This window comes from Oryx dammah, unplaced genomic scaffold (genome assembly GCF_014754425.2).
Source record: "Oryx dammah isolate SB20612 unplaced genomic scaffold, SCBI_Odam_1.1 HiC_scaffold_4, whole genome shotgun sequence".
Lineage (NCBI taxonomy): Eukaryota > Metazoa > Chordata > Mammalia > Artiodactyla > Bovidae > Oryx > Oryx dammah.
The window spans coordinates 44,144,406-44,172,106 of NW_024070188.1; the positions used below are offsets into that span (position 1 = coordinate 44,144,406).

At 38.1% G+C, this 27,701-nt stretch overlaps 1 protein-coding gene and 1 long non-coding RNA gene across 4 annotated transcripts in view; one reads left to right on the forward strand and one right to left on the reverse strand.

The window, feature by feature from the left end:
• Positions 1-208: 208 nt before the first annotated feature.
• LOC120862708 lies at positions 209-13,886 on the reverse strand. Its single transcript, XR_005720826.1, has 3 exons — positions 13,808-13,886; positions 9,778-9,897; positions 209-429 (listed from the first exon to the last, which is right to left on the reverse strand). It is a non-coding gene; the product is annotated as an uncharacterized LOC120862708 (long non-coding RNA).
• A 190-nt stretch (positions 13,887-14,076) lies between these two features.
• EPHA7 (EPH receptor A7) overlaps positions 14,077-27,701 on the forward strand; it is a 209,484-nt gene continuing 195,859 nt past the window's right edge. For all 3 annotated transcript variants that reach the window (XM_040238790.1, XM_040238791.1, XM_040238792.1), the window contains exons 1-3: positions 14,077-14,416; positions 18,797-18,861; positions 22,395-23,064. In XM_040238790.1, the coding sequence (XP_040094724.1) occupies positions 14,320-14,416; positions 18,797-18,861; positions 22,395-23,064 (832 nt within the window). In that variant the 5' untranslated portion in view covers positions 14,077-14,319. The remainder of the gene's footprint in view (positions 14,417-18,796; positions 18,862-22,394; positions 23,065-27,701) is intronic.

The following is a 27,701-nucleotide window of genomic DNA, read 5'->3' on the forward strand; positions in this document are numbered from 1 at the left end:
CTTGAATCATCCTGAAATCATCCCCCACCCCAGTTGGTGGAAAAATTGTCTTCCAAAGCCAATCGGTCCCTGGCCAAAAGGTTGGGGACCCTGGCTCTAGCAGACTATTGAGAATGAACTGAGAGCATGAGCAATCCTGGAAGCAGAGAGCCCAGGTTAAAAGAATCATTTAAATGCTAGGGAACAGGTGATATGTTTGAAACTTAAATGTATTTTCACCTAAGGTTCTAAGTTTCTACCATCATTTTATTTATACACTCTGTATTATGTCCCACGCGGGATAAAGGAGGAAGGCGAAGAACAGGAAGCAGCAGGAATGCATGGCTTCAAGGCTCTTTTCTCTCAGAAAAAATTGATGGACATGCCTTTAAAAGCTTCTTTATTCTTGCCATAATTCATAACATCATTTGTGGCACTGAATGCTGCTTCCTGTCCAGTGAAACAGGAAGAATTAAGGCAGATGAAACATCTGTAGGTTTGTCTTAAGTAAGCAATATATTTTTCCAAAGATCAAGATAAACTTCAAATGGAGAATAACTAGACATTGTCTCAAATTATAACAAAAGGTTTTTGAAGTCCTATCAACAAGAATGAGATCTCTGTAAAGGCATACAATGGCACAGAATTGTAAATAGCACACGGCCCCCCTTACTCAAAAATAAATAGGTAAATATGCCAGTTTTCTGACTAGTATGGCTTTTTTGACAACTGAATATCACAAACACTTAGTAGAATCTTTCACACACATAGTCATCCACCAGATTGCAAACAAAGCTCTATTATCGTACGATGCAGAAAAGTAGTTCTTTCGAAGAAATGATGCTGGGTCTATTATATACTTCATGGGGGAAAAAATGCATCTTGATCTCTACCTTCCACCATAAACAAAAAACAATTCTAGGCGGATTGCAGATTCCAGTATGGAAGGGAAAACAATACAGATGACAGAGGAAAACACAAAGAAATATCTTTGTGGCACCAAATTAGGCAAAGATTGCTTGAACAAGATATTAACATTACTAATCGCAGAAGAAAATCAAGAATTTCTTTGTATCAAAAGAATTTCTTTGTATCACTGCAAAATACACCTGATAAAGGATGCATATCTAGATATATGAACCAACACTATAATCTATAATAGACAATTCAAAAAAGAAAAACTTTTATCAGATGCTTAATAAATGATATTCACATAGCCAATAAATGTGTAAAAATGTATTCAAGTTCATTACTCATCAGATAAATACTAAAACCACAATATATCACCACACAGAATGGTAAAAAAAAAATATGGAAAATAATAAGTATAGGGAGCAACTGAACCCCCATACTTCAGTGCTCTGATGTATGAGGAAACAGACTACTAGAGGCATTTTAAGCTGGAGAAAATTAATTTGGAAATTAGACACCCACAAAAGTTTGTGAAACTTCCTGTATCAGTTTCAGACAATTGCATAATAAATTAGCCCCCAAGTCAGCAGCTTAACATAACAACCACCGTTTATTTTCCCAGTTCCTGTGGGTTAAGAATTCCATGTAAACGTGGTTGGACCCTCTGGGCCAGCGTCTTGTTTTCCATAGGCAGCAGTCCAGGTACCCACCTGGATTATATTCATCTCAAGGATCAACTCAGAGGTTCTGCTTCCTAACTCACACCTGACGCTGTTGTTAGTCTTCATAATATCTACTTTCAAGATCATTCCAATTAAATTTCTTCAAATGTTTGGAAGTTTCTATTCTTCTGTAACATGGGCATACCCTGCTGTACCCTTTATACACTATCTCTTATCTCTGAAATGTTCATCATCAACTGTATGTGACCAGCTATTCCTGCAACCCAAGACCAACCTGAAATGCCAGTTGCTTCAAGGATGTTCACCCCAATCTGACTTATTGCTCTGAATACATCAGGGCACCTACCTCATTTAAAAAGCTCTGTCTGTTAATTACATTAATGATGTGAATTTCTGTCACATACTAAAATAAATATTTTTTGCATGTTGATATTTTACAATATGCAGAAATGTTGAATCATGTCGTACATCTGAAATTAACATAACATTTGATTGTTAACTATACCTCAGAATCATAAACTATGATAAGCTAGGGAAAATATAAGAACTAGTTGTGACTTCTGAAAACAGAAGTTCACATTTCAATTCTCTTCTCCCCTTTCCCAACTTTTTGTATCATATCTACATTCTCAGAATATAAAGCTATTATGACATAGGCTGGAACCTGGGCCCCTTTACCTGAATGCTTGCACCTGGAGAAAAGTCTCCTCCAGCAGCAGTATAGGACTAAAATTAACCACAGGCACCTAAAGTCTGGTTAATTACAAACAATAGCATACCAAAAGGCCACAAACCTACTGCCACTTCTGAAGTGCTAGGGTCAATGGAGGGTACTGTGCATGATCACTGCACACAGCAGCACCAAGGGGGTAGGCAGACCACCAAAGCCACCCCTCCGGCAATCCAATGATACACCCATACTCTCACCTCTTTAAGGAAACAATGCCCTCCCCACTTCAACAGCAAGCAAGGACACTTGTTGCTTTCACTCCCTCGGTGCAACAGGAGTCCCAATAAAGCCCTGTCTGAATTCCTCAGCAGATTTCAATTGATTAAATAGAGTCCAAGGATCCAAATCTGTATCAATTACATACTATTTTTTTAAACCTTTCTTTAATCTTCACACTAATCTTTACTGCAATGTCTCTTCAGTTATTTTCATTTCTGAAGCGGGTTCTTTCGTAGACTTCTCAAGGAGGGCGCCTGGAACATTTTCATGAAACACTGTCATATGATCAGGATCAGCATTACTGATTTTTCCTTTTGCCTCTAGGCTCCAGAATGGCTCCGCATCAAACTGTTAATGATTCTATCTTTAAAAGTTTGAGATTTTGCTTGTCAAGGATTTTTGGCATTAAATTCCCTTTTTGAAGAATTACTGCCTTAAAAATTTCATTTACTTTGATTTCTGAGTTGTTTGGAGCCCCTGAAGTTTCGTGTCAGGCACCAGTGCCTTTTTTGCTTTTCCTGGTTCCAGACCTGAATTTGAGCTTCCCTGGCATTCGTCTTTACCGTTCCCATCCTACTTAATTTTGATTCCACTCCTTATTGTTGATGTCCATTGTGTAGTCCAGTCCCAGTGGAACCCTGACAGTTCAGTGTGAGAATATAAAGACTTTTATGCTTTACTTTAGATGTCTGCCTCATTCACTGGTGGAGTTTAGCCAAGATCATCTGCCTTCAACAGCAGCTTCTTACTGGACTCCTTCACCGCCCAAGCTCTGAGCTCTGGTGTAGGGCCCTACATATCGCCTGCACAGAGCATGTGTGGGGCTCTTCTGGAAAGGGGTAGGGCAGGGCTCTCTGTGCTGCTTTAATGAAAATGTGCCTGGCCTTCAGGCATCTGGTGACATTGTTGCTTCTTTCTGCTTTCCCCACTTTTAGGGCGATACTGGGCAGGTCTAGTGGGTATTGTCCATCGGTTTGTATTTTGTGATTACAGGGGGATACTGGAGTGGGTTGCTATGCCCTCCTCCAGGGGATCTTCCCAACCCAGGGATCCAACCCTTTTCTCAAGCATCTCCTGCATTGGCAGTTGGATTCCTTACCACTAACGCCACCTGCTCTTATTAAAATATTGTTAGTGGATTTTGGTTTTAATATCTTAATGGCCCTGTGTTATGTGGGAATCATGGAAGACACAAATTATGCTTCCACAACTGCTGCCATCTTCCCATAATTCTTAAACAATTTATTTTTAAAAGAAACTTTAAAGGAAAAAAATGGAGAATCAGATTTATTTTTTAGGTATAGAAAGAAAAAAAAAAAACACCTACAAGATGACTGTTTGCTGGAGGCTTAGATATGTTCTCATTGTTAGCAAGGGTGACTAGAACTGGTAGGGATGTGACAGCTCCTGGTCCAGGCAAGATGTTGACTAGAAAGTCCATATGCCCTTGTGCTGCAAACATCCAGCCATGTGATGGCCAGGCCACGCTCAGAAGAAAGAGAGAGAAAGGCTCTAGGAGTGAAGAGGGACAGGACACCCAGGGGCAAGTTGTCATCCAATATTTCAGCTGCCAGGGTAGGGGTTCTCTTATTGGTCTATTGAGACAGGTGCCTGAATGAGTTGTCTTTTGCTGGGAGAGGAGGCAGAGATCTGCAGTGGAGACACACACACACACACACACATATACACACATGTCTGATGGTGGATTGTGCCCCTAATAGAAGGTTGACTAGATACAGCAGTCTCCAACCTTTTTCGCACCAGGGGCCGGTTTCATGGAAGACACTTTTTCCACAGACAGGTAGGAGGGTTGTTTTGGGGATGATTCAAGTGCATTACATTCATTGTGTATTTTATTTCTATTGTTATTAGCTCCACTTCAGATCATCAGTGTGGGACAATTAATAAGATGGCACCAGTCAGGCTCTCTTGCCCCATGCTCTCATGCCCTCTCACCTCATGTTCTGTAAACAATGACTTTACATGGTTATGTAACAGCTGAGATCACTTATAGCATTGCACATGCACATCATGAGGTACCCACTTGGCCACAGGCTACTTTTGTTCGGTAAGGATATATAAGCTTCACCTGGAAAAGCCCGTCAGGGTTGTGTGCAATTATGTTGTGTTATGTCTGCTGCTACAGCTGCTGTGCCAGCCAGGAGAGAATAAATGTGTCTGCAGTTCCTTTGGCTCGTTTCATTTTCTTCCAGCCCCTTAGGCCATGCCTTGCCTACCATGGGTTCAGCAAACTGCACACAATGAGATGCATAGAGGAAACTGATGCTGTAAGCAGGATCAGCAATACAATCAGATATTAGATCCCAGAGATTGAGGACCCCTGGACTAGAAAACATTCTAATCATTAAGGAAACTTTATAGTCTGGGCTCCGGATGAGGAAGAAAAAGACATCTCTGAGGGAATCCCAGGTGGCACAGAAGGAAAGAATCTGCCTGCCAATGCAGGAGACACAGGAAACTTGGGTTGGATCCCTGGTTGGGTAAGATCAATTGGAAGAGGAAATGGCAACCCACTCCAGTATTCCTGCCTGGAAAGTACCATGGACAGAAGAGCCTGGAGGATTGCAGTCCACGTGGTCTCAAAGAGTTGGAAACAACTGAGTGAACGTGCATATGCACAGGGACCGACTATTTGTGCCTCCCCAAATTCATATGTTGAAATCATAACCTCTAAGGTGATGTTCTTAAGAGGTGGGACCTTTGGGCAGTGATTAGGTCATGAAGGCAGAACCCTTATGAACGAGTGCCCTTGTAAAAGAGGCCTAAGAGAGCCCCCTTGCCCCTTCTGATGTGTGAGAACACAGCAAATAGATGACTATCTATTAACCAGAAAGTAGGCCCTCATCAGACACCAAGTCTGCATGTACCTTGATCTTGATTTCTCAGCATCTAAAACTGAGAAACGAATTTCTGTTGTTTATATGCCATTGAGGCTATGGTACTTGTTATAGCAGTCCAAATAAGACAGCCTGGGATTCAGCCAGCCAGTGTCTGATTATAAGTATAAAGGGTAGAGTAAAATAGAGGAAGGGGTGGAGGCTGGGAAAGGGGGACATTTTGTTTTAACTAGGGTGATAAGTGAAGTCTGAGTCAGGAGTAACATTAAGGAAATGATATCTAAAAAGAACACCACATGGGCCTGAAAATGTGTTTGTGAAAAATCAATATTCTTTTGTGATTAAAAACCAAAATCACATTTAACAAAAATGACAACAGGTAAATATGTCCTTAACATGACCAAAAAAGCATATATATATTTGTATATACAAGTATATATTTGTATATGCAAGTATATAATATGTTTATGTATATATATAAGTGTGTATATATCTCAAAACCCCAAAGCTAGCAAGGATCCACCATCACCAAAATATGCCCTGATCTCACCATGAACAACAGTCAGCAAATACTACAAATGGGTGGATTACATCAAGACCTACATGAAATAGACAATTTAATAAAACTATAACTGATAAAAGAAATCCCTGTAAATTGGTTAAAGACATAAAAGATTCATACTGTAACCCTAAATGAATAAGATACTGTGAAAAAATAACCAGAAATTATAAAAACAAAACAAGATAAAAAACAATTTCTAAAACTAAAAAAAAAACAAGCCATGGAAATTAGAATTCTATTGGATGGAATAAGTAGCAGATTAATTAGAGCTGAAGAGAGAAAAGATAAACAGATGGAAAATAAAAACAGGGCAAATACAATGAAACATCACAGGGGTGACTATAGAGCAAATTTTTAAAATATTATATTTTGAGATACTTGAATACATAGAACTATAATATTCATCCTAAATTTGTGACTGCTCCCCCACCTTTTTCATTCAGTATCTTTCACCATCCTGTTGTGTAGCCTTGGGAACAAGTGTAATCAATTGAATCACAGTTGTTATCCTCTAAAAAGGATATGCTATGCTATGCTAAGTCATTTCAGTCGTGTCCGACTCTGTGCAACCCCATAGACGGCAGCCCACCAGGCTCCCCCGTCCCTGGGATTCTCCAGGCAAGAACACTGGAGTGGGTTGTCATTTCCTTCTCCAACGCATGAAAGTGAAAAGTGAAAGTGAAGTCGCTCAGTAGTATCCGACTCTTAGCGACCCCATGGACTGCAGCCTACCAGGCTCCTCTGTCCATAGGATTTTCCAGGCAAGAGTACTGGAGTGGGGTGCCATTGCCTTCTCCAGCATATACCATTTAAAACGTGATGCTCTACTGGACAGTTTCCCATATTGTACTTATTATAGTATACCTTTATTCAAACTTAGAAAGTAATTGTTCCTCAAAATTTAACTCAAAGTTACCATGTAAATATATGATAAATTGTTAAAATAAAGACAGATGTGATTGTATAGAAACATTAAATCCATGCTGAGATTTGAAAGAACTCTCATAAGGGGTCTTGTCCTTCTTTATCGGAATGCAGGGTAAATTTCCTTTCCCTGTAGTTGTGAGGTAGATAAAGTTGGTTTTGCCTTTTCTGATTATCATCTATCCTTAAATGAGGCAAATTTCTGTCATGTTTTTTACATCTTTAGTTTTACACAGTTTGCCACCAGAGCTTGTTGCATAAAAGACTGCCAAGAGAGTGACTATCAGATATTAAAATACTTAATTAAACTGAGATTGACCTCAGTTGTTTCATCAATCTAAAATCAACCAGAGAATGTGTCAGCTTAACTTTGTAGCTTTAGCTAAAGCAAATGCATCTATATAACCAAACAATGATAAGAATATACTCACAGAATCTTGAGATGGAGTATGAATGTTCATTTTTTTAAAAAATCTGATCTGAGTGCAGAGAGGGGAGAAGAAAAGACCTTTGGACAAGCCAGATGATGATCCTTATGGTGGCACTGAATCACTTTGCAATTTATGGTTAAAAGCATGACTATGTAGACATCATCATTGTTCTCATGGCTGAAATCAACACTGAGTAAAATTGCCTAGTTACCTATATCTCTAAACATATGATCTTCCTGTTTCTAAAAGGAAACATGAATCACAAAGGAATCCTGATGGTATTAGGTCTTGAGAGTATTGGGCTATGCTTTATTCATCTGAATATGACCCCTGTGCCTTTCTAAATATTTAATACCTAAAAATACTATTTTAATCAAGGTCTCTGTCAATATTCTTTTACTGAAATATTATGCATTTTAGATTGTGAATCTGTAATCTATTTGATCCACATCATCAAGGAAAAGTATATAGTCACTTGTCTATTTTAATTTGCTCAGCATAACTGAAAGGGAAATCTAGCATCTCCTTCTTGAGGTTTTCTTTTCTCCACAATTATCTAAGAACTTCTAGAAGTACAGTCAGTTCAAAGGGATCATATTTCTTCCCAATGATTCATTTGTTCAGTCCGCTAGTGTCTTCATTTTCCTTACTGCCACACTGTATAACATTTGAAACCTAGCTTTATACAGAATTACTGCAGTGAAACCTTGTTCTGCACTCAACATTTGCGCTCTAATGGTATGTCTCTTTTAGTCCACACTTAGATAATTAGGACAAACATCATACCTGGGTGGCTAGGTTCAGAGAGCTTCTGAGTCTCAGGCATGTGGGTTCACCCAGCAAATTTTAAGCCCAGAATTTTCATTCCCCTCTCAATGAGGACTTCTTTGAGGTATTTAGGTGTATTTACTTCTCAGTCAGAGCCATTCTAATATTTTAGAGCTGCTAATATTGTTGAAGTTGAAATGGGACTGCATTAGGGACTTAAGACACTTTTCCTCTCAGAAATTTGCCCACTTTCTCCACAGAGAATAAATACACTGCGGGCCTAGTTAAGGGGTAGTAGAAGGCAAACAGAGAAGGTGATGGCACTCCATTCCAGCACTCTGGCCTGGAAAATCCCATGGGTGGAGGAGCCTGGTGGGCTGTGGCCCATGGGGTTGCTAAGAGTCTGACATGACTGAGCGACTTCACTTTCACTTTTCACTTTCATGCATTGGAGAAGGAAACGGCAACCCACTGCAGTGTTCTTGCCTGGAGAATCCCGGAGATGGGGGAGCCTGGTGGGCTGCCATCTATGGGGTCACACAGAATCAGACACGACGGAAGTGACTTAGCAGCAGCAGCGGAAGGCAACACCTTTGGCAGTGTACTGAATTCCACACTTGAAAGGGAAAGTGTTAGTCGATCAGTCTTATCTGACTTTTTGCCCACTAGGTTCCTCTCCACGGAATTCTCCAGGCAAGAACACTGGAGTGGGTTGCCGTTTCCTTCTCCAGGGGATCTTCTCAATCCAGGGATTGAACCCAGTTCCCTTAGCATTACAGGAGAAGTCTGTACTGTCTGAACTAGCGGGGGAGCACACTTAGTGGAAAAAGTACCCACAGCTTTATAATTTTACAGCTAGGGCACACTATTTCTAAATTCTTTTCCCTGTAACATAGAAATACTATTTCTAAATTACTTTGATGCATAAGATTACTATTGTTCAGACCTTTTCTTAGACCTCCTTGAGATCATGCAGGCAAATTTTGACAAAATTTCATTTTTAGTATTAACCATGGCAGAAGACCATGGGTAGAAGTGGCCGATAAAATGTTCCTCAAGCAAGAGAGTCCTGGAAATATCAGAGGGTCCTTAAAAGCAGTTCTATCAAGTCCGAGGGAACACTCAGTCACAGCCTGGCCATGTTTTGAGGGTGAAAGACTTTAGGAGTAAAGCGGGTGGAAAACAAGAGAGTATCTGAGGTCTATCTGGAGACTGAGAGTTCCTCAGATGTTTGGTTTAAAAGAATCGGAGAGAGCTTTTCTGCAATATAATTCACCTTCTAAGGTGCTGGGAGGGATTGGGGGCAGGAGGAGAAGGGGACGACAGAGGGTGAGATGGCTGGATGGCATCACTGACTCGATGGACGTGAATCTGAGTGAACTCCAGGAGTTGGTGATGGACAGGGAGGCCTGGCGTGCTGCGATTCATGGGGTCGCAAAGAATCAGACATGACTGAGCGACTGAACTGAAGGTGCCTTCAGAATCTATTCAGTTAAATATGGCCTGAATAGTTTGAAATAAGTTATATAACATCTCACAAATTTTTACAAAGGCCTTTAGTACACTGGTATAGGTACAGAGTATAAGAAACTTAAAAGTGTCAAAGAAACAAGTATGCATTTATTATATATACACACATATATAAAGTTATACACACACACACATATATACACACATACATAATTATATATGTAAATAATTTTATAATTACCTCATCCTTATTCAGTGTAGACTTGGTTACTCAGGACACCCAGAGATCCTGATGCCCCCTGGTGGTCACTGAATTATCACAGATCTCCTTGACATCTGAAAATCCACTGGGTTTGAAGAGCTAAAAAGTTGCAAGATGAAAAACCATGTAAGCATGTAGAAGTAATTTACATAATTTAAGCTAGTTCTTCCTCTCAGTGCTGGTGATTTATGGAATAGAGAACTATAAGCAATGGACGAGCCTCCTCCAGCAAAACCAAATTTGGAAAAAAAAATTCTTAAGCACAAATGGGCATGTGTTAAGTCAATTTGAATATAATGTGTCACATTTCTCTGCTATGTTTACTAATTCTTTCAATAATAATCAAATAATTAAAGTTATTTTATTTAACACTTTTGAGTATTTTAGGTGATCAGAAAATTTCAGAGTGACACCTCAGCAATATTCAATTGGACTTATAATTCTGATAAACTGTATTTGTATTTGTTAAGCTCTCTTGAATTAACGCAGTAATTGCAGTTAAAGAATTATAATTTTAATCTTCTAAGTGTTACCAATTTATCCAACCATGCAAAAGTGAATGAACTTTTATAAAGGTACAAAATATAGCCTTGACTTCTGATTTCTGACCTCTGACTTCCTATACTACTAGATAAATCTGAAAATCTGAAGAATAAGTAAAATCATTGCTACTTATGAGCTTAGCCTATGTACATTTTTTACACTGGACTACAAGTAAATATTTTATATATACTACATAAATCATGCTAACGTAAACATGTAAGTGATTTTCCTGCACAGTGGAAAGATTGTTTACATTTAGACTGAAATCACAAATAGAGAACCCAATTTTCTGTAATATCTATTAACTGAGACATAATGCTTTTTTTTTTCTATTTATAATCAGTTTCTTCTGTACAGGACCTTTTCTAATTCAGTTTAAATTACCCCTTTTCTGTGATGAACTTGCATTTCCACATTTACCAGCTGTGAATGCATTTAGACAGTAAGTGCAAAACTAGTAGGTTCAGAAACAGCCCTTTGATTTTGTTGTCACTGTTAACTAGTTTGGCAGCCTTGGGTTTGTAACTAAAGTCTCAGGTTTTTCCTTTCCCCTCTGAAGGCCTGTTTACTACACACACACACACACACACACACACACACACACAAAGGCTTTTATTTGAAAATTTATGGAACTTATTCCTTGAAGTCATTAGAATTTACTAAGTAACTATTCCTCTCTTAAAATTGGAAAATATCTCCCAAAGATAAACAGTGAGGTAAATATTAGTGTTGAAGCAAGTTAAATGACAATAATAGCTATACCCTCATTTGGAATGTTTCCTGAATTTGTACATTTATTTTCATATATGTACAGTTATATGTAATTATCAGTAATCAGATAGATAATAACAGTGCATAAATATTGGGCATATTTTCTTTGTATCTGAAAACAGGCATTTGTCATCTTTCTGCTATACAGTTAAGACAGATGTTTCAAAAGAGGGTTTATAAATGTCATATTAAAGTTTTAGTCTCTTTTTTCCAAAGTTATCTAAATATAAGCAGGGTATTCTATTAGCTGCATTTCCCAACAAATATATAAAAAACAATTTTTCTAGAATTTCTGCTTTGGCCCACATATCTTGGTTATATATATGCCATTTGGTATTGTTCAGGAAAATGATTTCTAATACATTTTATAAACATACATACATTTGCTTCTCTAAAATTTGCCTTAGCAATAATATGCACAAATAGATAAGATGCTAAAATAAACCATTTTAAAAGTGATATAAAGGAATTAACTATTTAAGTTATTTTAAAATAAGTTTTGTGAACTGATTATTTTTTTATTTCAATGGCTTCATGTACAAAGAGGTTTATAGGCTTTGCTGTTAGTCAAAGAGTCTATTGCTAATTTATATATTGTTTTTATATGTTAAAATATATACTGTATAAAACAGTATAACAATCATCCTTTCCTTGACTAAGTCATTTACTTTACGTTAAATTCCATGACTTCTTCATCACTGTACCTAGATACAAAAGAAAGAAGGTTGGTAAACCTAAAAAGGAGTATCATTGTGCAACTATGCAAGCAAAACTGTCAGTAGTCTGGCACGTGTGCATTTAATGCGGTCTCGTCTCTAAAAATAAAAGCAAGGCTGAACATGCCTCTATGTCTGATAGAGAGAAGGGACACAATAAGGAGATTCCTTATACCACCTACACTCATCAGAGTGAAGGATGTTACTTCTTTGGTTTCCTGGTCTAATGGAAAGGTATTTGTATTCACATCACTGAGTATTAGTCGTTCAATAGATGAAAGGAATATTTTAAACTTTAAAGGCTACCTTGGTGTCATTCTAAGAAGTGGGGATGAGACCCTGGGGAAAGTGTTGAAATTCTGGAGAATTATTTTAACTATTAGAAGTGGTTTAATATCTGTGAGTATGTGAGATTAACAGTTTTATTGCCTACGTGTGGGGATGTACATTCTTAGTTCTAGTGTTTTACCTTACAATTTTTACTCCTTAAAGCACCCGTTTGTGTAAACAGTGCTTAATCTCTGTAACAAGTGCACTCTATATCTTTTTGTCTAGTTTCAAGGTTATTCTATTAAGCGGTTTACATTTTCCATGCATCTTCTAAAGGGCACTAAAGATGCTTTTAGTTATAATTTTTTAAATGTTTAATAGGGGTAATGGCTAGGAACAAGTAATATTTAAGAAATAAACTAGAGACCCAAAGATAGGTTAGAGGAGGAGGAAATCTCATTTCTTTTTTCTTCGTAATTGTATTAGGCAAGTAAATACTTCAGGAGACAATTTTTCATAAAATACAATTTTAAAATCTAGGGATCTGTCATCTCTGAAAAGTCTTTGCTATAAATACCAAACAATTCAATTTACTTTACATATCCAGATAGAAAAGATAGGAAAAGTTTGGAATCTTAGACGAGGTCAAACTTTTTGCCTCTCTTAAATACAGGCAAATCATGAATGACAGAATTTTTTTTTTAAGGGAGGAAATATATATATAGGACAGGAAGAAAATGAGAAAATGGAGCTCCTCTTAGACATGTGATCAAGTTACTAGGCTTGACCTTCGGATTTGATGGTTTGGCAATTAAGGTTTTTAAGTTCTTCATCTTATTGTATTACTCATCTTTTGAATTGCAAAGTGTCTGAAACTACCTAATGGGAATGGGATTCTAGGCAGTCGTCCTCAATATTTTAGTTAGACGAAATCAACCGGCGATGTTGGTGACACTTTTTATTCTTAGTTTGCCTTTGAAAGGTAATTATTGACTAATTATTGAATAGTACTCAATATGTGCGAAAGAGGTCTTGCTCTTAATTTAAATTAATTGGATGCATGGTAACATTCTTTAAAATTAGATGTAATTTATGCAGCGAAATGGAAAACGATCAAAGTGTGAGGGGGTTCCAGGAAAATCTCGGAAAATGATACGCATGTAAGAAAAACGTTTCGGAACCTTCAGAAGTTTCTCTTGCAGTGTTCTATTTCGTCCTACCAACTATCGGTAAACGATAGGGCGGGGGGTGAGGGGGGCACATAAAACAAAAGACTTCCTTTCTCCACTCCCTTTTCCTCTGGCTCTCTTGCCAGAGCTAGTTGCAAACTCTTGGAAACATTGTCTGAATATAATACATTTGATTACTTTTATTCTACCAGAGATTATGCTGGGTGGTGCCTAAAGCTAACTGTCTTTGGAGTAACAGAAAAGAATAGTAACCCTTCAAGAAAGAAAAAGAACAAAGTTACCCAACCCGCGGAGGCTGAGTAACAACAAAGTGAAAGCCACTTTACTTAAAGGCACAGCTCATTTCACTGTCCCGGCTCCGTGCTTGGTAGCTGAGAAAGCTTGCATCGCTCTGGTTTCTAAACAAGCGCGAGGAGCACTACTATAAACACGACTGTAAATTAGGAAGGTTATTTTAGGATTGATTTTGCTCCGCGAAAGCTGCGATTGCTAAAAGCCAAGGGCCACAGCAGCACGCACCTCGGCTGCCATCCACGTCCTCCTCGGAGCATCCAGAGCCAGCCGAGAGCTCAGAACCTGGAGGGAATCCTGTGTCCGCAACCTGACTCCGCTTGCCGCCGATTGGCCCGCGCCCCTAACCCAACCCCCAAGGTTGGGGCGGCCGTTTCGCTGGGACCCGCCCCTAAGCCCTGGGAATCGCCGCCTGGGAGGCCGGCTACGCCTGCCACTCAACCCGAGTGGCGGAGGCTCTCGGCTCGGAGCCCCGCCCCCTCCCCCTAATTGATATTATTGGAGTGTGGAGCAAGCGGCCGGTCTGCAGTCGGAGACTTGCAGGCAGCAAACACAGTGTGAACGAAAGGAGGGGGGAAAATTTTTTTTAAAGCTAAACGTGGAGCAGCCAGCCGGAGATCGAGAAGGGGAATCAATGCGTGGGGCGCAATAAAAAATAAAAAGCCCATATACTTCGGAGCAAACAGCATTTAAAAAGCTACGGCTCAACTGAAACCTAAGATAAAACCTGCTCATGCACCATGGTTTTTCAAACTCGGCACCCTTCATGGATTATTTTATGCTACATCTGGCTGCTCCACTTTGCACACACCGGAGAAGCGCAGGCTGCAAAGGAAGGTAAGGTGATGGGAAAGCAAAGTTTGTTCTGACTTATTTATTTAGCTGTCTACCTGCAAGAGCCGGCTGGTCCGCGGGGCTGCCGGCCGCGCCTCCGGCGCCGGGCGACCCTCCCCCGCCGGCTCCCCGCCCCCTCACCGCTCCGGCCGCTACAGGCTGGCCGGTGGCTAGCGGGGCTCTCTGAGCCGCCTGCAGCCCCGCGCCCAGGGCCGTTAGCCCCACGAGAGTGGGATTTCTGGCGCAGACTGTCCAGAGGGCGTGAGCATCAAAGGAAGGCGGAGGGGGGGGGCGGGATCTCGGGGGTGTGGGAACCGCCGACGAGCTCGTTCTCCCGGAGCCGGGGCAGGTCAGATCTCTTCCTCTAGCCCTCTGCTTTTCCTCCTCTCGCCGTTCGTCTCATTGGGATTAAGCTGTGGCCAGAGTTGGTCCGAGACTGGGGAGTGCAGCTTCTAGAACCCTGGCCAGCCCGCTGGCGAACGGCTGGAGCCTTCCCTGAGGGGCCGTGACTTGTGTGAGCTCCGAACGCTCGGGTTACTAATGAAGTGCTCACTGCGTCGGAGGAGCAGGCGCGGGCCTTGCGGTTGGCGCTCGGACGCCGGCGCGGAACAATAACGCCGCGGAGGTGAAGCAGCGGACGGCGCGCTTCCCGCGCCCCGCCGGCCTGAGACATCTCCATTCAGCGCGCTCAGCGCAGGTCCCGGCGGCCGCGGGGACAGTGGCAGCCCAGCGGGCTCGGCCCGGCCAGGGGCGGGCGGTGGGAGTAGGGGGTAAGGGGAGGGGGATAAAAGGAGGGCTTGGACTGTGCAGTTGATAAAAAGATGCCGCCTGGGCGACCAGAAGTCCTCAAACCTCTGCCCCCCACAGTTCTGCAGTTAAGGAATGCGAGTGATCGAACCTTGCAAAAGACATGGACCCTGGGGGCTAATACTGGTTCAAGAGAGCAAGATTCTTTGGGGCAGCTAGATACTCCTGTATATGGCTTTTTCCTCTCGTCTTCTCCTTTGAACCATTGACAGAAGGTAAAAATACCTTTCGGTGCCTGTAGTTGGAGCTGGGGAAAAATAAATCCTGTCAATGGAAACGTCTTCTGAGCAGTGTCACAATCTACCCCCCCCCCCCCCGTATCGTGCAGGCTGTACGTCTCAAGCTGATTTCCCGATATTGAAAAGCAGAATACTAATAATTACTTGTCCCTAAAGTGTGGAGGATGGAGGAATCTGTTACCAGATTTAGGTCGGGAGTTGATACCCATCGGTACTCGCTTCATCTATGTCTGAAAACTTCCTGATTTAGAGCTGCTTTTTACGATTCTCTTCATGGGGCCTTCTTCGGTCACTGAAACCTCTCCCTCCACCCCCGCAACCAAACGCCATGACCTACTCTTTGATCCAGCCTGACCTTCTGACCCCAGTTTCCACATCTGCAACCTGTGTTGATGCTGAACCCATTCAGAGCAAACCTTAACTTCCAGCTGTCGGTTTCGCTCTTGCAGATGAACACACATCTGCTAGAAACACACATCCATACACATCAAAACCTACATTTCTACTCGCGTGACATCAGAGAATAGGGGCATTGAATCCTGCAAACTTATATTGATTGCTTCGGAATCTCGGGACCCGAGGAAAAGTTTGCACTGCCAGGGCGAAACCCCGCGCGCGAGCTAGCGCAGACCCCGGCTGGAGTTTGAGCTATAAATAACTGCATCACTAGGGGGAGAGGTTCCTGCAGTCAGAATGGCTTGCTCGCCCGCGTTTCTCTTCTGGGTGCGAAATACGTGGAGAGGATTCTGATTCTAGGAGGCCGAATTCTTTACAGGCAGAAGTGAGCTGTTTAAAAGGTGGGCGGAGGTGGCGAAGGCGCTCCGCTTCTCGGTGGCGACTCACCTGGCGAGTCGCGGCGGTCAAGGGCTGCCGTTCTGGGAGCGAGCGAGCCCTGAGGCGACGCCGGGGCACCCAGGGGTGAGCGCCAGGGAGCGCCTGGAGCAGGTGCCTAGCTCTCTGGAGCGGATGGGAATGATTAGAGAAAGATGAGGGCCCTCCTCTCTCCACTTTTCCCGCACATGTTCTCTCGGGGAGGTCGGTTCCCGCTACTGGGAGCGCGCATATAAGTCAGTCTAACGCTTGGAGGCGAAGTGCAGCCGCTGTATTTCCTCTCCTTTAATGCCGCTTGCCGCGGCCCCCTCTGAGAAGACGCTTCCCGATAGCCTCTCTCCTCCTCCCTGCTCTCTCTGGAGTTAGGGCGCCACCGGTTCCCTGGAGTGCCCAGGTCTGGCGGAGGCGTAATGGATGCTCGGCGCGGCAGGCGCGCCCGTCTGGCAGCCCCCGCCCCGCCCCGCCGACGGCCCCGCCCCGGCTCTCGTTGCCCGCGCGGCCGGGTGCCGGCTCCACCGGCGCGCCCGGCATCTCGCTCCTCACCCGCACCCCCCGCATCCCCCACCCCAGCCCGCGCGGCGAGGGCTCAGAGTCCCGGAACCGCGGACCGCACTCCGCGTTGCCGATTGACCGCCAGGCTACGCCTCCGCGGGCGGGAAGAGGGGCTGGTGCTCTGAGCGGGAAGGCAAAAGCTCGCAGTTACCGGCTGGTTCAGAGAGCACACAGCGGAAGGTAGACGGGCTGAATCTTTACGAGCTAGTTAAATGCTCAGGGGCCGGTTTCCCACTCCCCCCCCCCTTTTTTTTAATTTGCTCATTTGTTTCTTTCTTAACTTGTTTGCCATCACTGCCCCACCTGGGTCCCAGGCTCTCACCCCAGGCTGTGCCGAGAGGTAACGGAAAAGCAGGAAATCATCACAGTGCTTATTTTACCTTCAAAAATGACCCAAGAAAGTCTCCTGGGTTTAAAATTCACTTGTCACTATGAAAGACGGAAATAATAATAATAATAATAATAATAATAATAAAATCATCTCTAAATAAAAGTACATAGAACCCACATTGTTTGTGCATGTTGAGGACAAAAACAAAATAAACTTTAAAACTCATTCCCTATAAATTCAGTAGTCCAAACATTTATTGATGTTCCTAGTTCGAAGTACAACTTAGTATTTTAAAAGTGTGGCTTTTAAAATTATTATTTGAAAGGGTGCGTGCTATCATGGTCTCCCTGAGAGTCTTAAGTATAAAACATTTTGAGAAAAAAGTGTTTGTATGTCTATTTTCAGTTATAGGGAATAACCTTGACTAGTGTGAAGGAGTCGAACACATTATCAACTGCTTCTCTCTTTTCTTAGAGTAAAAAATTTTCATTACCTTTACTCTATTGTTTTACTCTATTAATAGTTATTGAAAAGTTTATCTAAGCATGTATTTCATTTAAGTTCAAATTTTAACATTTTGTTGACTTTGATGGCAAGCATTTTTACATGCCTGAAAGTATATTCACCATTATTTCTGGACAGATTGACTCATTTGTTAAAATGCTATGGAATCATGGAAATATTTTTGAAGAATACAAACTCGTAACTCTGAAACTAGTTTGAGCAGAGTGAATGCTTTAGGAGATTAATTGTCCTAAAAAGCAGTAAAATATATCAAATTGGAAGCATGGTATATATTAATGTGTGCCATTTGAAAGCATTATCTTACATTATATTGTAAATGCATCCGGAGCATTTATTACATTTATATAAATATTAATTGCATTATACTTTATGGTAGTGTAAAAGCAGAATACAATGGTTTTTAAAAGTCAAGTCAAAGTTTGAATATCCCATTTTGAGAATTAGCCAATGCTTTGAAATATTTGTAAATTTAAAAAGTAGAAATATTAAAAACAGATGTTTGAATAACCCAGAAATGTATCTTGTGATAGGCAATTTACTTTTCTCATAATAACACTGCTTAATATGATTTTTAATTATATTCATTATGGCTTAAGAGAAGATATTGTGTGTGGAGAGTTAAAAAAATAAACTCCAATTCTCAAAAGGCACTAGGAAATAGTTTTTGAAGAATAGTACAAGTCAGTGACTGAGGAGTAATATGGAATTATGCTTTATTATGTTAATGCTATTTTACTTGACAAAGTTTAGAGCACTCAGTAGTTTACAAACTTCTTTATAATATACAATTACTACAGACTCAGTATGCATCACATATCATTTTTTTACCTTTGCTTTCATACTTTTGAGTTTTTAATTAATTTTAATATTTCAATTAAAAAGTGTAAGTTGGTTTTTCAATATCTTTCTTCCCTTAAGAAAATGGAATATTTTTGTCAGGTGGGTCTATATTTCACCATTCACTAATATAAAATAAATGTTTATACATTTTAAATCATAAAGTGATAATTGTTTAAAAAATTAGATTGACTTTAATAACTTTTACAAACATACTTTCACTTTTCATCTAACATTTAGAAATGCAACTTTCTTTTTCAGTACTACTGCTGGATTCTAAAGCACAACAAACAGAGTTGGAATGGATTTCCTCTCCACCCAATGGGGTAAGTGCTTCTACTCATAAAATACCAACCTCTATTTTTTAAAGTAAGAAATAAAACCCTCTTTCCCTTCCCCAGTGGCGTTTTTCAGATTCTTCACATTTAAATAAATTGTTTTGATTTTCAATATTTTGTTGGGTTTATAATGAGACATTTAATTCTTGGAGTAGAGATGGTATACTTAGAATTCTGAAAAATAGATTAAAAAAAAAATCTCTTTAATGATAATCTTTTGAGTTCTTCTGTGAGTGGGACCATATATCAGTTTCCAGGCTATAAATGTTAACTAATTACAGAGAATATGCTTTTCATGAACTCAAACCTCTTTAGTTACTTTATACTTCTTTAGTATAATCACCAGGTAGGTTGTGTGTAGGTCTTTAAAAACAGTAGGTAATCTGTTTTCCTCCTTTGAAAAACATTTAAGCATTATTCAAAATATACATGAAAGGATAACTAAAAGTATAATATGCTCAACATTTTAACATAAAATTTGCTATGAAATATGATTTGGATTCTCCAAAATTTGTACTGTGTGCTACCTGTTCTTATTAATCAGAAGTGATGGCAGAGCAAGCACATATCAGAGTAAAAATCTGTTACAATAAATAAGTGAAAGCTGTCCAATGAAAGTTTATGAAAATATAAGTAGATTCTAAAAAAATTCTGACTGTTAAGTGTTGTGTATCCAGAAAGATACATTACTTACTTAAATTTAGTTCAATGTCAATGTCTTTGGGTATTATTTTAATTGTGAAAGAGGGTACATACTTCATCCCTTACTAATAAAAAGGCTCCAAGAAAGGGAATTGTAATCCCCATTGTTACTTAAATTAATCTTTGGTACAATGAAAAGTTTGGAGTCAAAGAGCATTAAATATAAGTGAGGATATAAAAAGTTTGCAAAGAATGTAAGTCTGAAAGAGATTTTTGAGTTTAAGAACATCATGAAATGAACATGTCATAAGCTGTAAGTTAGTTTAAAAACGTAACATGTGAACAATGCAAATCTGTTTAAAGTAGATTAGGTTTTTAAAATGAATATTTGAGATGCTTAAGATCATATTGCAGTTATCTGTATTGGTCAGAAAGAGCTATGAAAAAATGACAAGTATTTTACAGATTAAATATAAAAAGTAGGCTGAGTTTGAAGTATGAATGTCATACTTAACATACTTAACCTTGGAAGTTGGATGGTTTCTGTGAGTAAAATAATATACATTACAGGAAGGCATTCACAAAAAAATTGAGCACTTTTCTTGCCAATGATAGATGTGGCCCATTTTCCACCCTTCATCAGTTAAAACAAATAGAGATAGAGGATGGTTTTTATCTCGTAAGGAGAAGTAAACTGATATATGTTTCTAATATTTCATCCATGCAATCCATAAAATGATAAACCATGTCTTTCTGTTTTATCTTGGACTGAAATGGACATTTTATCAGTGCAAAATATCTTGAGTGAACTTAACCCTACATATCTTATGAATCAGCAGATAATATTAGACAACGATGATTGACAGTTTATTCCATATATGAAATGGGTTGGCTTACATGTGGCTAAGTATCTAACTGGAAATAAAATGTTATTAAGATATAAGTGTCTAGAAATAATTTTATAGCCTTACTATAAAAGCACACTAGCCAAACTAAGACTTCTTTCCCAGTGTAGAAATCACTGCAGTCTCTTAGAAAGTAAGATAATAAACCAAAAGTTTCATTAAATGCATTAATTCTGTCTCAATCCATCTTAAAGTTTCCCTTCAGGAGTAAATTTTTAAGTAAGCATTAAAGTTAACTGAGTTTCATTGGTAGTAAAATTGATTTTTCATACTTTGAACAAAATAATATAATTGTTCTTAGAACTAGAAAAAAGAGTTCTTCAGTTGTATTCCTTTCTAATAATTAGCCTTGGCTTCTTCTAACTAGGGAATTGTTAAAAAGAGCACATTTATCCTTGGAGCTTTTCACTTTTTGTTAGCTGCTATTACTAGTTTCACTTCTTTTAATAATTTCAACCTAATTAAGAGACTAAAATCTGCTCATCCAAATGGATGAATTTGGTTATATTTGGCTGAGAGCCATTCAAGAAGATTATAAGCAGCTAACTAAAATGGAAAACTATGCACTCCATTAACTAGTCACAAACTTAAGTTGTGTTGAGTAAAAAGCTGAACATGATAATGGGCTATTTGCTACATTTGAGGACCTTTGATAACGTGTATAATAAAATTGTAGCAAATATATGTCATCACAAGAAATTTCTGAATTTCAGGCTATTGCTACTTTGTCTTGTTAGTTTTCTCAGAGCTACTTTTAAAAGTAGATATTAGTATTTTACAGAATATTTAGAAAAATTGATGTTTCTGATCGAGTTTTATAAATAAAACTCATTACCACATGCTTATTTTTTTCCCATTTGCTTTTCTTGAAGCAGTAGTTTAAATATTGCATGCTATGTGACTTTGGATTAGAAGACTAATACGATTTTATATTTGGCATTTCCTATTAGGGAAATGAATACAAGTAGGTGACAATTTCACTATTAAGGTATCATAAATACAAAGTTGGAAATTTTGTAATAATGGTAAGAAAGGACATAAACAACAATTGATTAGGCTTTTAGGTGAAATGAATTTATTAACCAATGAGCAATAAAAATAATATTTAGCAAAGTTTAATAAGCTTTAAATTCTTGCAAATTCAGCTGAGCTTATTATTTTCCTTTTTTGTGAAAATAAATGAGTTTGCTGTAGTATATATTATATCAGCATCTGAATGGGTATTTTTAAACATCTGATATTTTTCCTGTCAGAAAGCTTATTACCTAAATGTGATTCAACGTGCTGGCTTGCCAGGGACATTTTATTGTCCGTTGAATCATACTTTTATAACTATTTATAGTTATGTGGCATTATGGACAATATTATATACAACACTGCAGTAAATAAACAGCTCTATAAAGCGTTACTCTTTTATATCTCATTTTGCAAAGATTGTGAAAGATTCCCCATTATGAATATCAACATGTTGTGAAATGCTCTTGCATTTCAGAGTACTCTTGGCATTTTCTTCCCTGTGTTTTCAGGTACTCTCTTAATTTAAATATAACATCAACACTTAAAATGTCAACAGAATGATCAAAAATTCCGCCACGTACCTGTATGTATATGCATTAAATGGTAATTTAAGTCATTTCGTTATGTGCTTTAGTCTATAAAAATCATAAGCTCAGTGGAGACATTGGCATAAGCAAATGCGTAAAAAGCAACACTAATACATCAGCAAACAGATACTAAGCAAAATGAAAGATTTATTGTGTGCATAAACAGTATAAGCAACCTAAAGGATGTTCTGCCACCAGGATGGAGCTGAACAGAGACTCATTCTAAAGGTTACATTGTTTGTCACCATAGGAGTTCACCTCACTCTTTCAAAGAAATGCATTTGTGCCATACTGAAGAGTCCTCAGGCACTTGCAAAACCCTAATTTTATTATTTGATGAATGACTGATGACCTTTTCTAAATTTTACAGTGGGAAGAAATTAGTGGTTTGGACGAGAACTATACCCCAATCCGAACATACCAGGTTTGCCAGGTCATGGAGCCCAACCAAAACAACTGGCTGCGGACTAACTGGATTTCGAAAGGCAATGCACAAAGGATTTTTGTAGAATTGAAATTCACCCTGAGGGATTGTAACAGTCTTCCTGGAGTCCTGGGAACTTGCAAGGAAACCTTTAATTTGTACTATTATGAAACAGACTACGACACTGGCAGGAATATAAGAGAAAATCTCTATGTCAAAATAGACACCATTGCTGCAGATGAAAGTTTTACTCAAGGTGACCTTGGTGAAAGAAAGATGAAGCTTAACACTGAGGTGAGAGAGATTGGACCTTTGTCCAAAAAGGGATTCTATCTTGCCTTTCAGGATGTAGGGGCCTGCATAGCTTTGGTTTCAGTCAAAGTGTACTACAAGAAGTGCTGGTCCATTATTGAGAACTTAGCTATCTTTCCAGATACAGTGACTGGTTCAGAATTTTCCTCTTTAGTCGAGGTCCGAGGGACATGTGTGAGCAGTGCAGAGGAAGAAGCGGAAAACTCTCCCAGGATGCACTGCAGCGCAGAAGGAGAATGGTTAGTGCCCATTGGAAAATGTATCTGCAAAGCAGGCTTCCAGCAGAAAGGGGACACTTGTGAACGTAAGTAATATGTGCTATTAAAATTTCTCTTCGCACTTTTTTCTGTTTCAGTGTCAAAGATTTCAAGTTATAATGATTATTTGAACAGGTGAGTCAGTTGTACCAGCAGTCCGATTTGGTGGATTTTAAGCAAAGTCACTATTGAACTTATTGATGATTTGCCACAGTGCACTAAGTGTGCAGTAGGTATTGCAGTAAATATTGATGATAATGGTATTTCTTACTAAGATTTAACTAACCCTGTGCTTGACGTGGAAGACAACAGTGGCACTTTGGGCTATGAGATTTAAGAAAGGAGATTGGGCAGAGAGAGGTGACATTAATCAGGATTGAATGATGTGTGATTCCTATGTTTTAAAACCCATATTGTCTGGACTCATGGGTAGCAGGAAAAGGGCATGAAGGGGGCTGCTAACAAGAGTTCTTCCAACAGACAAGATACATACAAATAGAGTTACAAACTTAGAATTATTTTTTATAAGTACTAAAACTTCTATGCAAAAATCAGCAGATTTCACTTGCTAAATCTCTGAGACTGCTTCTGCCAAAGCTGTATTTCTTTCCAGGACTAAACAATAAAAGGAGTGTTCCTCTGATAAGTCAAGTTTTAGGTAGACTACATTTTTGTGGAAGTGGGCCAAAGTAAAGTTTTAGTTATCAGAATATATCAGCTGGACACTTTCTGTTTTGAAATAATAATAGCATATGAATTTGTGAACCTTTTCCTTTGTGTAATAAAACTGAATTTTCTCTTACATAGCTTTATGTAGTCATAGTAATCGGCCAGTTTTTTTCTATTTAAAACTATGTCCAGGGATATTCAAAATTAATAGATATTTTTCTGTTTGTGAATATCCTGAAAATATAATCAGGTTATATTAATTATGTCTCTTATAAATTTGAAAACATAATACATTACCCCAAATAACTTTTATATATTCTTTGTACCCCTAAGGCAGCTGTATAATTTTAATATTCGTACTTCCCAGTTAATTTAAAGGGAATTGTAGTGAAAAATAATTATTGTAACTAAATGTTTTTTGCTAATTTACCATGTACAGATACTCTTCCAGGTGCTTTACACAAAAGAGTTCATTTAATGAGATAGATAACATTATCACCTCTATTTTACAGAAAAAAAAATGAGGCTGTCAAGGGTAAAAGACTGCTTGCAGTTACCTTAGTAAGTAATTGTCCTAGCTTAGATTAAAACTCAGAATGTTCTGATTCCAGAGCCTGGACTTTTAGTGACAGTATTGTTCTGGCTTCCATCAGAAAGCAGTAAGAATCATAGCCAGTAGTATTGTTTCCTTGTTGAACTTAAATGCCTTGGTTCTAGTACTTTGATATGTAAATCACATTACTTTCTTATAAAATTCTCATTCTCATAGAATGTTTCAAGAAATTAGCAAATATTTAGATCTGTGTTGTCTAGGAAGGTAGCCAGTGGCCACATGTGAATCTGAGGTTCTAAAAAATGGCGATTCTATGTTAAGATATACTGTACGTATGACTTACACACTGAATTTCAAAGACTTGGTACAAAAAAAAAAAGTGGCAAACATCAGTAATTTTTTATGTTACTTTGATTTTGAAAAACTCATACATTAGAAATATTGGGTTAAATACAATATAACATTAAAATTCTTTCAATTATTTCTTTTTACTTTTTTTAATGTGGCTACTAAAAAATGGAAAAATTGCATATGTGGCTTGTGTTATATTTCTACTGAATGCACTATTTAGATGGAATAACTGAGTAAATATATTTTTTTCTGTCCTGATTGAAGTGTTAAATACTTCATGTGAATGGTCGCTACCATATAAAATGCCTCTGACCCAGCACTCCATTATCATTCCTACCATAGCTGACATTGTAAAGTGAGCTCTGAGCTAAACAGAGATGATGTATTCCCGTCCCCTAGACCAGTTTAGCAGCCTCCCTGGCCATTCCATGGAGTCAAACCTGTCTACCCACTGTCATCTTTCCCTTTCCCTTGCTAGTAGTATTTCTTATTAAGCAGAACATCCTGCAGGTTGCATATGTATGGAAATCAAAAACTGATGGAGATTTATCACTACTAATAGGCAGAATGCTATTCCACTGGGTAAGTATAGAAATGTTTTTAGTGAATTCATCAATTCAGTGAAATGGAATGTTCTTATTGACTTGAGATTAACAACAGGTACTTGAAAATGATGGAGGATTCAACAATAACTATTATAAGAACATTTTAATGACACACTGTTACACTTCAGCTGTGAAAGCAGCCGGTTTCAGTAGTATGCAGATTTTGATTGATGTGAAATTGGAATTTAAAATGTTTGCACAATTAAAAATGGAACACATAAAAATTCATATAAAAGCACACAATTAAATTTGTCTAAAAAGAAACTGGGAAATAACATTAAAGATCTTGTTCTTTTAAGGTTTAAAGAATTTTAAAGCAAATTATAGTCTTTTTTGTTTTATTTTGTGTAATTTAACTCAAATGATCTCTACATTTACTTACTAAGAAAATCAACCAGGAACTGTTTGACTTCTATACTTCTAAGTATAGAATTTAGTATGAAAAGCAGTCTTTAAATGCGCTGAAGAGATATATTTTCCGTGAAGTCTCCAGTTTCTTTGAAATGACGAAAATCATCTCATTAAATGTGGTACTATTAAGATTATTTACATTCATTTATTTTGGTTTCAAGAATTGGAACCACATTTGAGTAGCAAATTATTGTTGCGTGCAAACTGCACCAAGGTGCTTAAAAATAAAGTAAAATTAGTTCACTGTCATCTGCATTAATTCTGCATTGGAATAGGTGAAATTAGGTATTAATAAGTGAGAGTTCATTAAAAACATGTGATTCAAGGACTCAAGATGCCTTCTTATGGTTCAAGCTGAAAGAGGATGTGTGCACTGTTTTGTCTACCACGTAACTTTCTTAATTTTTAACCTTAGTGATGCTGACAAAGGAATTAAATACCTTATACTTAACCATGGCACTATGTTCATTTGCAAAAACATTTTCCTCCTTGGCATAATTCCAACGCATTGCTGTGAGTGTACTTGCCTCTGGAATCAATCCAGGCCTGCCTTTATAAGTATTTCTCCTGTTTCCTTTCAGTGATCCTGTTAAGAGTTTGAAAACAAATCTCAGTCCCATATTGAGGAAAACTAAAGAGTTTGGGAGAAGATGGTACTGAGTCCCTAGCCAAATAACGGTAGTTTGTCACTTAAAGGCAAGTTTACCTGGGCACTTTCTAGAATGGCAGTCTGTTGTGATGTGTGTTAAAAGTGTAGTTTGAAATATGGACAATTATGAAAACTGATTACAGTTTTCCTCAGTTGATATAAAAGCTTTTATTTCTTTGTGATTTTGGAAAACATAATTCAATTTTGAAAACCACATGTTCCTCAAATCTACTAGTATATGGAGAAATTCTAATGTTTTTATACAGTATTTTTGTTAAAATATCTTTAACCTCATTTAAAAACATAATTCCAGATAGCATGTTGATTATCAAAAAGTCCTTTTGAAAATATTTAGCATATCAGTTCCATCACAACTACTATGTAAACTAGCCAGTATATTTATATAGAAGTGTATTAGTTTTAAAAAATGAGAGCAGATTTTATTTTACATATACAAATATCTCTTGAAGACTAGTAAAATTGTATTCTGAAACAGCTTGAAATTTTTAGAAGATTTTTACAATTTTATTTCATTTAAAAAGTATTCTCAAAGTGTGGAACTTATTATTATAACTTGAATTTGTATAAGTAATTTGTAGCTCACACTGAAAACTCATGGTCATTTTTCTCATTTAATCCTTATCACACTGCTAAGAGGTGGAAAGTATTTTTTTTCTCTCTTTCAATTTAGGAAGAAACTGAAGCTTAGGGATATTAATGAATAACAAAATTGGCTGAGAATCCAGGGTTCTGTTTATCAGTTCAAGCCTTTTATTTCCCTACTACATCACAACGCTTCCTAAAATTTATACTGAACTTCAACCAGTGGATTTTAGTTACTGAAGAAGTAATGAAATTTTATTCTAGGTAGGGTGACCATAAACCTAGTTTTCTGGAAATAATTGTTTTACTTTTTACAGTGTGTCTTTTTACTTTTAAAAATGTTCTAATTTGGGTGATAAAATATATGGTCAACCTAATTGTAAAATATCCAAGGATGTGATGCAGTTTATGTGCACATACATTGGAACATAGAGATGTGAGCTACTTGCATTATTTATATTGCTTAATTTTAATTTCCTGAATTAAAATGAAGATTTAATAATTTTTTGATGATTTCTTATAAAGGAGAATTCAAATAATCATAGGTTTTCTAGTTTTTATTGTAAAGGATTTCCGTAATAGTTGCTTCTTAATATTTTCTATATACCATTATTTTACTAACATATAACTTATGGACATAGAACAAATGTTATATGTTACTTGAAGAATTAAAACATTCATTAGTTAAAATGCTCATTCAATTTAATGGCATTAATAATAGTTGAAATCTGGTTGTTGATTTTGAAAACTGTGTTTTTCCACAGAAAAGTAGCAATTTGTACTATTACTTTGACATTTACATTTGGCAGTAACAAATATATCTTTATGATATATAGTATTTAT